We start from the raw sequence: 13455 nt of genomic DNA on the forward strand, positions 1-13455 counted from the left end.
GGTGTTGCCACCCTCCAGTTCTTGGAAATAATCCCCGTCGGCGATGAGCCCTACTCTACCTCACCTACTGCAGCGTTTCTCCTGGCCCTCGATACTCCACTAACTTAAGCGCCTGGCACGGCCGACGGCAGCCTACTCGAATGGCACTGCCAGCGTGGTGACGGCCCCTCCAAATCGTCCCATCCCACTGAGAGAGAAGAACCCCTGTGCATTTCCACCTGTGATCCCTGCTGTTACACACAGAGTGTACTTCCTAACGCCTAGGGTCGCCAGCTGCAGGTTGGGAAATACCTGGAGATTTTTGGGGCGGAGCCTGAGAGCAGGGTCTGGGAGGGGAGGGACTTCAATGCCGTAGAGTCCCATTGCCAAAGGAGCCATTTTCTCCAGGTGAACTGATCTCTATTGGCTGGAGATGCTACATTAGCTGGAGATCTTCAGCTGGTACCTGGGGGTTGGCAATCTTACTAACGCCCATGGTTCTCCCTCAGAGAAAAGAATGACTGTGTTCCCCCACCCCTTCATGGGAATGTTTCTGATGACACCAGAAGGCAGCTCCCTTCGTAGGGTTGCCAGGTCCCTCTTCACCACCGGCGGGAGGTTTTTGGGGCGGAGCCTGTGGAGGGTGGGGTTTGGGGAGGGACTTCAATGCCATAGAGTACAATGACCAAACAGGCCATTTTCTCCAAGCCAACTGATCTCTATCAGCTGGAGATCAGCTGTAATAGCAGGAGATCTCCCGCCACTACCTGGGGTTCACATTGGACAGCCTTTTTGAAGAAAATTTCCTGGACTGTATGTGCACTGTATTGTCGCAGTCGCACGCAATATAATCTTGTTAAGATTGTTCTTCAAAACGGAACCAAAGAAAACCAATCTTTATGTTTCACGTACTAAGTTGAGAGGTCATCAACTATTGATCTGTTCACGTTGTGATATGTCTAATAATTATATTGAGAAAATTCACTTAAGTTTTACACCCCTATGTGGGAACTAGATAAATTTTTTTGATGATATATGCATTTTAATAGACTTGTTCGTTTTCTGTTAAGAGAGCCCCTCGCGCTGCTCTTATATCTTAACTACCTGGAGATTGGCAACCCTATCCCTTCGGATCTGCAGGGCATGCCTACTCAGAAATAGAAAGATGTTTGGTTTGGAACATCTCGACGCTCATTAGTGCTTCCCCACCCACCCCAGGCAGTCATTTAGTGACCTGTCTCCCTTCGGATGGCCACTATTTCAAGATGCCCCCAAGATGTGCTTTCTTCAAATTGCAATAGTGCCCTCCTCAGGCTCCGCCCCCAAAATCTCCCACCAGTGGCAAAGAGACCCCCTAGCCAGGGGGTCACCTAACAGAAAGTGGCTCTCGCAGTTCTGTGGGTGTTCCTGTAGGGAACCAATCGTTTAAATTCCAAGGTCACGGTAACAATACGAGGCAGCCAGAAGTGGGTGAAATGGATATCTGAATTGGCATGGGGTAAAATTGTTACACAGGAGGGAAGGCGGCGTGGTATAGCCCTATCTCATCAGCTCTCAGAAGATCAGCAGGGTCGGTACTTGGATGGGAGACCACCAAGGAAGGCTCTGCAGAGGAAGGCAATGGCAAACCACCGCGGCGTCTTTTGCCCTCAAAGCCCCTTGCTGGGTTACCATAAATCTTCCGCAGCTTGATGGTTTACGCCCATGCATTTGTTACCCATGTTAAACCGCCTCCATTTGTTTATTAATGTCTGTACTGGCAACTATCATGGTGATATTGAGAACCACTTGAAGATGGAAGTTCATGCCAGCTGGGAGCAGCCTTCAAGTCAGAATAATTTGCTACCTCAAGGCCCTTAAGCCACTCTGCTCTAAAACAGAACCCCAAAAGGGCAGATCCAGTCTGGTTTTTACTGTTTCATCCAGCTTTCCTTCTTATTACAGCACCATTGCATCTGGCATTTGGTTGAGCGGTTCCCACGTCCCCAGCAGAGTCTGTTTTGTGGTCAAAAGGAGTCCCTCTTTCACCAGGCGAAAAGCTGGTAGGATCTGATCCCAAATTGTATTTCTTGTTGTGGAGACATGTAATTCTGCACCAAGAAGGATAAGCAAAGGCCTGGAAGATTTCAGGTGTGGTACTAAGCTAGAGGAGGGGCTGTGGCTCAGTGGTAGAACATCTGCTTGACATGCAGGTCTCAGGTTCAATTACCGGCCTCTCCAGTTAAAGGGACTAGGCAAGTGGGTGATGAGAAAGACCTCTGCCTGTGACCCTGGAAAGCCACAGCCGGTCTGAGTAGACAATACTTACTTTGATGGACCAAGGGTCTGATTCAGCATAAGGCAGCTTCATGTGTTCATGTGATGCCAACTGTTATGGGGAGGGGAATCTCCTAACCCTTTAAGAGAGGTTCAGTGGGATGTTATTTACCTGGTGATGTGAGTTACCTCCATATTATGAAAGCTTCACCTGCCTGTTTCCACACATTAAGCCTCTATTAAAGAGACAGGACTTTTCCTCCAGGCTTACTGGCAACCCTATCGCACTAAGCATCTCCCTCTCTCCATCTTAGCAATTCTCCTACCTCAGTCTCTCCTGAAAGGATCCATAGGCCTGGGAGGTTCCTTCTTCAGTTTCTTTATGGATCTACCATTATCATTAAGAGGGAAATGTCACCAAGAGGTAGGAAACCCCCGTGATTCTGCCATGGTTATTTTTATTATTGATCATTTGTATTAGTTTTATTATTATTATTGCTGTATTGAGAAATGGAAGGGGTACGCGTTCTCCTCCCCACCATGTTCCTTATCTAAACATGATCATATTCCATTCAAAGAGTTGTTCAACTTGCATTATGTTTATTGAAACCAAGAAGACAAAACGGCGGAGATCCAGCACTTTTCGTTAGAGGAGGAAGGTTTAATTCCCTTTTTAAAAATCCCAAACAAATCTTGCCACTTCCAGCCAAAACTGCCCTGCTGTTTTCCCGTCCAATACCAAGGACTAGAAACTTGCAACCCTTTTTAATTAAACGAGGAAAAAAATATTGCACAGGTACTATTCAAAGCCCTTTTTTGTAACATGCTAAACTAGGAGGGAGGAAAAGAGGGCGAGCCCTCTTTAATGTCTGCCCCCACACACACACATTGCCCTTTAGAAGTGGAATGTGGAGCCGAACATAGTAAGGAAGTCATTAGGAGATTTTCCATGGTAACAACTGTGCAGGATTGTCAGCAGCCCTACTAAAGATCGAGAGGTGTGGGGGGGGGGGTATAAAGGAAGGTAATTTTATTTCAAGAGCTTGGGGAGGGTTCCATGAACCCTTTCTCTCCCACCCCCCCTCGATCCCATTTCAAACTGAATGTCACCATCAATGCAATGACGTAGCCAGTAAAGGGACTGTTCCCCCAGAAAATGCATCAGGCATGCAAGATGACTGCAAAATAACCTCCCAGTTTCTTTTCTCCGTAATTAATATGTTCTTCTTAGTCAGACTTCGGAAGAATCAAGTGCAACGCTAATGAGCCGGGGGAAGGGGGGACAGGCGCTCATTCCGACTGTACGCAGTTCTGCCAGGGGAACCCAGATGTAGGCTTGGCATCCACGGCCTGCAAGTACGCTCTGTGGCTCCACACCAGAGGGAAGTCCAAACCCAAGCGAGCCATTCAACATGCCTACTAGCCTGTGCTTTTCTCAGAAGCGCAGCTGTCTTCTACAGCTCTGCAGGCAGGGAGAAGAGACAGTGTATGACAGTATCCAAAACAGTAGCCTATTCCTGTCCAATGGGATGGCTCTGTAGCGGTGGGGGGAAAGAAGTGCTCAACCGGGAAAGCCTTTGCAGGAAGCCGGCTTTCTGATAAGGAAGGCTCGAGCCACAAAAGCAGAATTGCTTCTCGCTTAGAGTGATGCCGGGATCCCCAGGCGTCATCTGTTCATTTCAGTTCCCCAAGCGCTCTGGCTGGTCCAACCAGATGCTCCTTTGGCTCACCGGATCAGACGCAGCGGAGCCTGCCCTCTAGCGCCCGGCAGGCAGCACGGCTGCTGAGAAAGAGCCTCCGAGTCCACGTACGCCTCTGACTGCGTCTCGAAGGGGCTCTTCCGACTCTCACTGTTCCTTGACCCGGTCAGCTGATGCTATGGAGCCAGCTTGGAGTAACCCTGCTTGGTGGCGTGCCTCTTCTTCGGAATCTGGACTCTCCAACTGGCTGTCGTCCATGCTGACATCGCTCCAGTGAGGGAGGGGCTCAAAAGCACTTCCGGCAAGATGGCTTCCTCCTTCAGAGCTGGGGTAGAGAAAAGGGAGCGTTGGGTTTCAAGGCAAAAAGAAAACGATGCATTCGGAATAGCTCTGTGAGCGGGTTAAGCATATTCCTCCACCCCTTCCTGGAGTCAACCTCCCTGAATTGCCGCCCCAGCCAGAAGAGACCTTCAGCAACACCCCTGCTCATCCAGTCATAGACTGAACATGGGACAATTAGGGTTCCCAGGCTCCTCTTCACCACCAGCGGGAGGTTTTTGGGGTTGAGCCTGGGGAGGGCGGGGTTTGGGGAGGGGAGGGACTTCAATGCCATGGAGTCCAATGGCCAAAGCGGCCATTTTCTCCAGGTGAGCTGATCTCTGTCGGCTGTAGATCAGTTGTAATAGCAACCCTGGGGACACTGGATAACAAGAAATTCATCCCATCAGATTTCAAAAGGAGAGCAATCTTCCAAGCAATCAAAGGGGTAGGGGAGAGCAGAAGAAAGTGAGAGAGATTAAGAGAGATGCCTCTACGACTGATCTACTACAGAAAAGCTGGAAGCCTAGCAAAGGAAGCTGGGACTCAAGGCAACCACAGGCCAAGGGAGACGGGAGACATGGCATGGAATACTATAGAGCAGGGGCGTCCAATCGTTTGGCTTCCCTGGGCCACATTGGAAGAAGAAGAATTGTCTTGGGCTGCACATAAAATACACTAACTTGGGCCACACATAAAATACACTAACACTAATGATAGCTGATTCATAATGCTTTAAGTAAGTTTACGGTTTTGTGTTGGGCCGCAGTTTGGACAAGCCTGCTATAGAGGAACAAGGAAGAGGACAAGTCCTTCTGAAGCATCTCCTGCTCTAGTTAGGATGGAAGCCAGGACTGGCTCTTTGCTTTCAGGAAAATGTACTTTGCAAAAGGAGGAAGCGGGCACCAGAAAACACATTGGTGGGTGCCATGTTGGGGACAGCCGCCATGGTGCCACAGCTATCGTGCTGGGCATCACTGGTTTGTTAGTTTATGAGCTCCAGTGCTCTGTACAGCTCATCTCATACCTGAGCAGAGTCACCATTGCCAGACCGAAGTCTGGAGATCCAGTGTGGTGTAGCAGCTGGAGGTTTGTACTGGGACCGGGTAGATCCAGAGGCAAATCCCTACTCAACCATGATGCTCACTGGGACAGTCACTCTCAGCCTACACAGCAGGCTTGTTGTGAGTGTAACAGGCCAGGCCACTCAGCTCTGACTCAGGGATCCTTTTTAAATATGATACTAATTCAAGCAGGGCTCAAGTAGGGGCAGACAGGGGTATTATTTACCTGGTTTTGTCCTACAGATAACCCTTTGGTCTTAGAGGGGGAGAGAGGTGGGAATCGCCAATTACCTGCCACCCAAATCCCCTCTAGCCAGGATAGCTGAGTGGCCATCCTCCTCTTGTACCCAGCCGCAGTTAGACATGGCGTAATGGAGGATGGCATCCGTAACGCTCAGAGGCCCCAATCCCTGGACACAAGCTTCAATCTCAGGCACGGAGAGCTGGCTCTGCAGGAAGAGGTGCAGTTGGCTGTCGGAAAGGAGCACGACGTTTTGTACCACTCTAGAACAAGGAAAGCGGGAATCAGAGGTGTACAAAACCCAGAGACAGAAGGAAGAAGGAGAAGGAGGAGAAGGAGAAGAAGAAGAGTTGGTTTTTATATGCCAACTTTCTCTACCACTTAAGGAAGAATCAAACCAGATTACAATCACCTTCCTTTCCCCTCCCCACAACAGACACCCTGTGAGGTAGGCGGAGCTGAGATAGTTTGGAGAGAACTGTGACTAGCCCAAGGTCAGCCAGATGGCTTCATGTGTAGGAGCTGGGAAACCAACCTGGTTCACCAGATTAGAAGAAGAGTTGGTTTTTATATGCCAACTTTCTCTACTACTTAAGAAAGAATCAAACCGGCTTACAATCCCCTTCCCCTCCCCACAGCAGGCACCCTGTGAGGGTAGGTGAGGCTGAGAGAGTGTGACTAGCCCAAGGTCACCCAGCTGGCTTCACGTGCAGAAGTGGGGAAACAAATCCAGTTTACCAGATTAGCCTCCACCACTCATGTGGAGGAGTGGGGAATCAAATCTGGTTCTCCAGATCAGAGTCCACCGCTCCAAACCACCACCTCTTAACCACTACACCACGCTGACTCTCAGTCCACCGCTCATGTGGAGGTGGGGGAATCAAACCCGGTTCTCCAGATTAGAGACCACCGCTCCTAACCAATGCTCTTCACCACTACACCATGCTGGCTCTGATAAAATGTTCAGAGGTGGTCTGCCTCTGGATAGCGACCTGGGTATTCCTTGGTGCTCTCCCATCCAAATTCTGAGCAGGGTCGACCCTACTTAGCCTCCAAGATCTGAGGATATCAGGCTAGTCTGGGGCATCCAGGTCGGGATGTAGCTTGTTTAGCTTGTGCATAAGTCTAGCTCTGCTCTATCTCAGGAAAAAATAACCAACAACAGAAGATCAGCAAAGAACAGCACAGGATAACAGTTAGTTACGATACCCATCAATGTGTCCCTGGAGTGACAAAGGTGCGTCTTCAGGTTCATGAGCTTCAAGTGGGTGGTGAATACGACCCTTGGATTGGGAGGAACCCAACAGTCTTGCCTTCCCCGCTTTGCCTTCTAGAAGGTGCCTGACAGCATCTTCCCTCCCATTCTCCCAAGAAAAATCAGAGTGACACATGCACCTGCCACCCCGTTTTCCACTCACTTTTCCAGGAACTGCTGCAGACCCTGCCTTCGCTTCTCAATGAACTCATCCGTATTGCCAGCAAAGAAAGTAGACTTCCCAGGAAGCTCTGGGACAGGCCTGGAGGGTAGGAGAAGCACAAGGAAGATATCCCGCATGAACAAGAGAGAAAGGGGAGAGAGGGGAAGCGTCTGTGGCTTCTCAGCATTACCCCTGGGCTTGTGCACTACTAAGAAAGCATCCCTCTGAAAGCCTATCCTTTTTATCAGCCGTTTTGTTCTGGTTGGCTTCGTGGGAAGCCCTGCACCTTCAATGAGAGGGGTTTTTCCTCTTGGAAGTGCTAATAAACATGAGTTGGGAGGCTGGTTTTGATTACCAAACCAAGCAGGGGTTGGTTAAGCACCCCCCTCCCTTTCCTGTATGCCCCAGATCTCAGCTGGGGAAACACGCACTGGCAGTTTATCTTTCGCAGACCTACAATCTTCATCGTGTCTGTTTGGGCTTTTCCAGAGCTGACCTGCTAAAATCATGCCAGATGACTTGCAAGGACTCAGATCCTCCGCATGTCAGTCTTGAGAACTTTGGACTATACCAGTCAAGTCCAAACCAAATTAGATGGGATGCTGGACAATGGATTTCCCAAATGTTTATCAGTATATAACAGATTCAGGGATTTGGCTTAAGAGACATAGCAGGGGATTGGCGGCGGGGGGGAATAATCTAGCCTCCCTTGCCATTTTCCCTAACTGGGGCTACTGGTCCCATTAGGGTCCTGTACAGATGCCTGTACAAAACAAATAGTTCCAGGGGGCTGTTCAACATTAGGGAAACAACACCTGGGGGGCAGAAAAGGGTCAAATCCCTCTTCTACCACACCCCAATCCAAGTCAAGGGCCAATGAGGAAGAATAGCCTTGTAACCATTTTAAAAGCCATGTAGTAGTAGGAGTCCCGTGGCACAGAGTGGTAAACTGCAGTCCAAGCTCTGCTCACGACCTGAGTTCGATCCCGATGGAAGTCGGTTTCAGGTAGCCGGCTCAAGGTTGACTCAGCCTTCCAAGGTCGGCAAAACGAGTACCCAGCTTGCTGGGAGTAAAGTGTAGATGACTGGGGGAGGCACTGGCAAACCACCCCGTAAACAAAGACTGCCTAGTAAACATCGGGATGTGACGTCACCCCATGGGTCAGGAATGATCCGGTGCTTGCACAGGGGACCTTTACCTTTTAGTAGTAGTGGTGGTGGTGGAGGAGGAGGAAGAAGAGACTCAGAATTTACAGTGAAGACATTTTGCAGGTAGATTAAAATCAAAACTCCCCTCCCCTGGAATTCAAATGATGGTGAACTATCTGTGCAAAACCACCAGTTTCAAGCCCGTTCACTTCTTACAAAACAAGTTTGGGCTGTCTCAACTTTTGTGCACAGCACAGTCCTAAGCAGAATTTCCCTCTTCCAAGTACACTGACTTTGGTGGACTTCGAAGGGTGTGACTCTGCTTTGGTTTGCGCGGGCAACAGTGCCACGCAATTTGCGCACGTTCTGGAAGCTCCCACTCACGTACACGCAAGAAGTCTCCCCTAGTTTCATCAAACTTCATGTTCACCAGCGAGATTTATAAGAGGAATAAAGGCAGAGCCACTTGGATGCAGAGGTTTCTAGACTAAGGGGGTGAAACCTTGACCCTTCAGAACAGTTAGCTTTGGGGTACAGCAGGCTCTTTTAAAAATAAGGCTGCCATTTCACACTTACACTAATCCAGCATTCTTCTGTAGCCGTTTCTTCAGCCACACGAACTCCCGGTACCGTCTGCGCACACAAGATGTCTTGGCAGTGAAAGCTTTGCTATTGGTCTGTATAAAAGACAGGAGAACATACCTTAAGGATTCCCCAGTCTCTTTCTACTCTGGCTCCCTCTGCTGGCTGCTACATTAAAACCGAACCAGAACTATAAACTCTTGGCTTAAAAGAAATAGGGTGACCAACTAAAGGCTGACAGCTGCTTATATCAGCTTACATCATCTTATACCATCTTTACTGGCCTCCCCCGCACTTCCCTGCCTTGAGTGGGAATAATATAACTTGAAGGGTTGCCACCGTATAGTGCCTACAGTTTGTTTAGAATCTGCGTGCCATCTTGTTAGGATTTTAGAGTTTTATTATTGATAATGATTGTGTTTTTAATTATGCTACCCGCCATTAAAACCCCCCCAAAAAGGGGTCGCCATAAGTCGGCTGCGACTTGAAGGCACTTTACACACACACACCCGCCCTGAGCCAGCTTGCTGGGGAGGGAGGGTTATAAGTCTAAAAAATAAATAAAATAAATAAATAAAGGCTTTGCTGTCTCTCCCACATAACCACTTGGGGTGGCTTGTGGTCCGTGCGGGTTTTGAGGGCAGCCCAAACGGTATCCCATTAATGTGCTAGTGTTTTGGTTTGTACTTCGTGCAGACTGCAATGTCCCACGTGGCAAAGTCCCAGTGGGTTGCATGTTCCAACTGGGAGACCATGCCCTGCCACCAGAAGGCACTAGTGGGACTTTCCTGCCTTTTCCTTCTCCCAATGGCTGCCTGCGGGTGGTAGAGGTTAGGGTGACCCCCACCCCCCAAGACAAAAAGCCACACTGGTGGATGCGGCGAACAGGAGAAAACAAGCAAAAGACAAACCTCCTGCTTCTTGCAAATCTGGATCTGCTGTCTATGTAACACTGTTTTGGGTTAGTGGAAAGGATCCGACCCGGCCCGTTTTGCATGTAGAAGAAGACGAGTTGATTTTTATATACCAACTTTCTCTACCTTTTAAGAAGAATCAAACCTGCTTACCATCTCCTTCCCTTCCTCTCCCCACAACAGACATCTTGTGGAGGAGTGGGGAATCAAACCCAGTTCTCCAGATCAGAGTCCATCACTCCTAACCACTACACCACACAGGTACCCTGCATCGATCCATGACGTTTTTAATAGTCTCTGTCATTAAGCCAATTAGATCTCTTTCCATTTCTCTCTCTGTATAAAGCTTTTAATGATTGTCCTTCGATTAATCAGTTTATTAACTCCAAAGTTCATCTCTCTTTTTTTAAAAAAATTATTTGTGTCAGGGAAAACTTTGCATTTTACTCTACTGATCTACTGTGTGCATTTCACTCTATTGATCTACAGTTATAAAACAACAATAAACAAAAATGTGGAGATTTAAAAAAAAATGATGCCCTTGGACTTCCGGGTGTGCATGACACAGCAGTATAAGGAAGCAGAGATGAAATGCTGATGCGCCCTTTTCTTGTAAAGGGAAGTCACAGTGCAGTTAAGAAGAAGGAGGAATTGGTTTTTATATGCTGCTTTTCTCTACCTTTTAAGGAGAATCAAACCGGCTTACGATCGCCTTCCCTTCCTTGCCCCACAGCAGACACCTTGTGAGGTAGGTGCGGCTGAGAGAGCTCAGAGAGAACGGTGACTAGCCAAGGTCACCCAGCTGGATTCATGTACAGGAGTGGGGAAACCAACTCGGTTCACCAGATTAGAGTTCCCCGCTCTTAACCACTACACCATGCTGGCTCTCAGCAGAGCTATACCCTTCTAAACTCTTGGGCTTACAAGAGTGTATCGTGTTTAGGATTGCAGTGCCAGCAGAACAATGGCCTTATCCCACGCTGCTTACAATTATAGTAGAGCTACTCAGATCTAAACAGAAAACGGGCGCTAGCAACCATGCCCGATCTATTCCCCTTCATATCCACTTGTTCCAAGTACCCCGGCCAACAGCAGTAAAGAGAGCAGTAACTGGAGAAGGGATCTTATCAGGCACGATGCTGCATCTTGGGAGCTCTCTCCCCTAGTAATTCCACCTGTCACCTTCACTACTGGCCTTCAGACGTCCAGCTAAGCCTTTCATTCTCCTCCTGCTCTGGTTGCTTGGTTTTTTATTGTGGCCTTGATCTATATGGACTGTTCAGTATATAATTTTTTGTTTTTTAAATATCATAATATGTTAAAAAATACAGCAAAAATATTTTTGTTCAAAGAGGAAAAACTATACCGCATGACGACACTGGTTGAGGTTTACTTGAAAGCTGCATCTGGTTCCACAATGTTTCAATGGAGTGAAAATTAAGAAGTCAGCAACCACGATACCTCCATTTTGACTTCAATCATTTATCAAAGCCAGGATCATACTGTAATGGCACATGAAGAAGCAAATGAGCAAGCTTAATCATGGCCTCCTTCGTATGAGATTTCAGCTGTCCTCAATTAGGAATCCCTGTGGGGTCAAATACCCCCATGTTTCCACTGGGAACCATAATATACCTTAGGCACCCGGTCGGACTTCTCAGGACTATAAAGAGTAAGTTAAGGGGGGTAGGGGAGAAATGGAATAGGAAAAAAACTGTTCAGTATATTTCTGAAAATCCTTTGTTGCTGGTAAAACGGGTTTTTTTGTGATGTATGCTGGGTGACCCTGGGCCAGTCACACACTCTCAGTTTAGCCTACCTCACAGTGTTGTTGTGAGGATAAATAGAGGAGAACGATGTAACCAGCTTTAGGTCCCCATTGGGGAGAAAGGTCGGGAATAAACGAAGTCAATACATAACTATCCTTTTAAAAAAACAATTTATGGTAGTGCACCTCATAACCTGCAGCAATGAGTTCCACAGACCAGTTTTGTCACATGACACAGTATGGCCTTAAACACACTCCTTACCCATTTCAACAGATGACCAAGGTTTCATATTTTGGGGAAAGAAAATTATGAGATGAGAGCCAGGGTGGTGTAGTGGTTAAGAGCAGTGGTCTGGAGCGGTGGAGTCTGATCTGAAGAAGCGGGTTGGATTCCCCTCTCCTCCACATGAGCGGCGGAGTCTAATCTGGTGAACTGGATTTGTTTCCCCACTCCTACACTCGAAGCCAGCTGGGTGACCTTGGGCAAGTCACAGTTCTCTTAGAGCTCTCTCAGCCCCACCCACCTCACAGGGTGTCTGTTGTTGGGAGGGGAAGGTGATTGTAAGCCGGTTTGAGTCTCCCTTAAGTGGGAGAGAAAGTTGGCATATAAAAACCAACCCTTCTTCTATTCCGTACAATTCAAGCACCCTCTTCTCACAAGAAATTAGTACGTTACCAAGTTATTTTATTCTGCCAAAAGCACCAGTTGTTTTTGGAGACTTTTTGCACAGAAAGGGTCTTCTCAATAGTTTTAGTTGCTCTGCTTTGAACTTCCTCCAGTTGGAGCAGTTCAGTTTTTCCACACTTACGTGGAGGAATATTTTGTAGTCCACGTAGGAGTTCCACGAGCCCTCGTTCTGAACACGAGGATCTTGAACCCGCACGGTGGTCAGCTCCTAAGAGTAAAGGTAGGGGAAAAGGTCTTATTCAAACATTTCCACCCCAATACGGCTCCCCAGTCTTCCAATGGTCTGTGGTAAGAGAGATAACCCACCCATCTTGAAGAAGGCAATCCACAGACAGACACATTATGAAAAGCTTCCCTGGATTCGACCAAATGCCTAATCAGCATTCCTTCTCAAAGGGCAGCCAGACTCCCCCATGGAAGCTCGCAAACAAACCATGAAGTCAACAGCCTTCTTTGCTTGGAGCTCAGAAGTAGCCCACCATGAAGTTGTCTGTTCACACAGTGGCCAACCAGGTGCCTCTAAGAAGCCCACAAACAAGACATCTGCAGCAGCAAGGTCTTGCCTGTGTTTCACAGCACCTAATGTAATAAGCATGCTCCGCTGATACGAGAATAGGAATGCAACATGACGATTATTTATTTACTAGTACCCATGAATAGCCCTCTCCTCCATGAACATGTCCACTCCTCTCTTAAAGCCTTCCAAGTTGGCAGCCATCACCACATCCTGGGGCAGGGAGTTCCACAACTGTACTCCCCCAGTGCCCCCTGCTCTATGCCCAGAGGAAGGCAAAAAAACCTCCAGGATTCCCGGCCAATTTGGCCTGGAGGGAAATTCCTTCCTGACCCCAAAGGGAGATCCAGTGCTGAGAAAAACACCCTCACGGAAGCTGCCTGAGAAAAGAAAGGCCCAAGCCACTACTACAGTCATCTCGCTTTAGTGACTGAAGAACATGAGCCAGGGTGGCTTTGCTCTCCATCTGCCACCCAGGGAGCTCAGCTGAGCATGCCCATCTCTTCCTCACTTAGACCATACCCATTTCTGATGAAAGGATAACTAAGGTCACCTGGCTGAGGTCAGGTGTTCAGATTTGCCACTGCCCCAGGGCTTACCTCTTGGTCCTGATGTTCTAACATCCTACATCCACGGCCCAAGGGGAAGCATCTGTTAGGGAGGAAAAGGGATACATTAACACAGGCTGATGTTCCCTTGAAGAGGAAATTGCTCATTAGGTGTTCGTCTAGTGCAGTCCTCTTCAGAAAGAAAAACTTAATGGCTGGACCTGCTCTGATGACATTTATAATGCTATCAGCATGGTTATCAAGCAAAACTGGAGCCGACTGTAAAAGAAGGTTTGGGTTTTGGAGAAAACTGGGG

At 48.1% G+C, this 13455-nt stretch overlaps 1 protein-coding gene across 1 annotated transcript; it reads right to left on the reverse strand.

Annotated features, from left to right (window-relative positions):
• Positions 1 to 4082: 4082 nt before the first annotated feature.
• On the reverse strand, positions 4083 to 13235 carry SNX11 (sorting nexin 11). Its single transcript, XM_056863617.1, has 6 exons — positions 13191 to 13235; positions 12199 to 12285; positions 8702 to 8802; positions 6977 to 7075; positions 5609 to 5821; positions 4083 to 4260 (listed from the first exon to the last, which is right to left on the reverse strand). Exons 1-6 carry the CDS (start codon positions 13212 to 13214, stop codon positions 4083 to 4085), a joined length of 702 nt encoding a protein of 233 aa, XP_056719595.1. The 5' UTR covers positions 13215 to 13235.
• Positions 13236 to 13455: the final 220 nt, after the last annotated feature.

Source organism: Euleptes europaea, chromosome 18 (genome assembly GCF_029931775.1).
Source record: "Euleptes europaea isolate rEulEur1 chromosome 18, rEulEur1.hap1, whole genome shotgun sequence".
Taxonomy (NCBI): Eukaryota; Metazoa; Chordata; class Lepidosauria; order Squamata; family Sphaerodactylidae; genus Euleptes; species Euleptes europaea.

Excerpts from the sequence above, each read along its gene's own strand:
- SNX11 (XM_056863617.1), bottom strand. The coding sequence starts at position 13,214 with ATGTTAGAACATCAGGACCAAGAG. Across the intron at positions 7,076-8,701 it reads CAGAAGAATGCTGGATTAGT|GCCTGTCCCAGAGCTTCCTG; the intron begins GTAAGTGTGAAA and ends CCTACCCTCCAG. Across the intron at positions 4,261-5,608 it reads AGAGGGGATTTGGGTGGCAG|CTCTGAAGGAGGAAGCCATC; the intron begins GTAATTGGCGAT and ends TCTCTACCCCAG.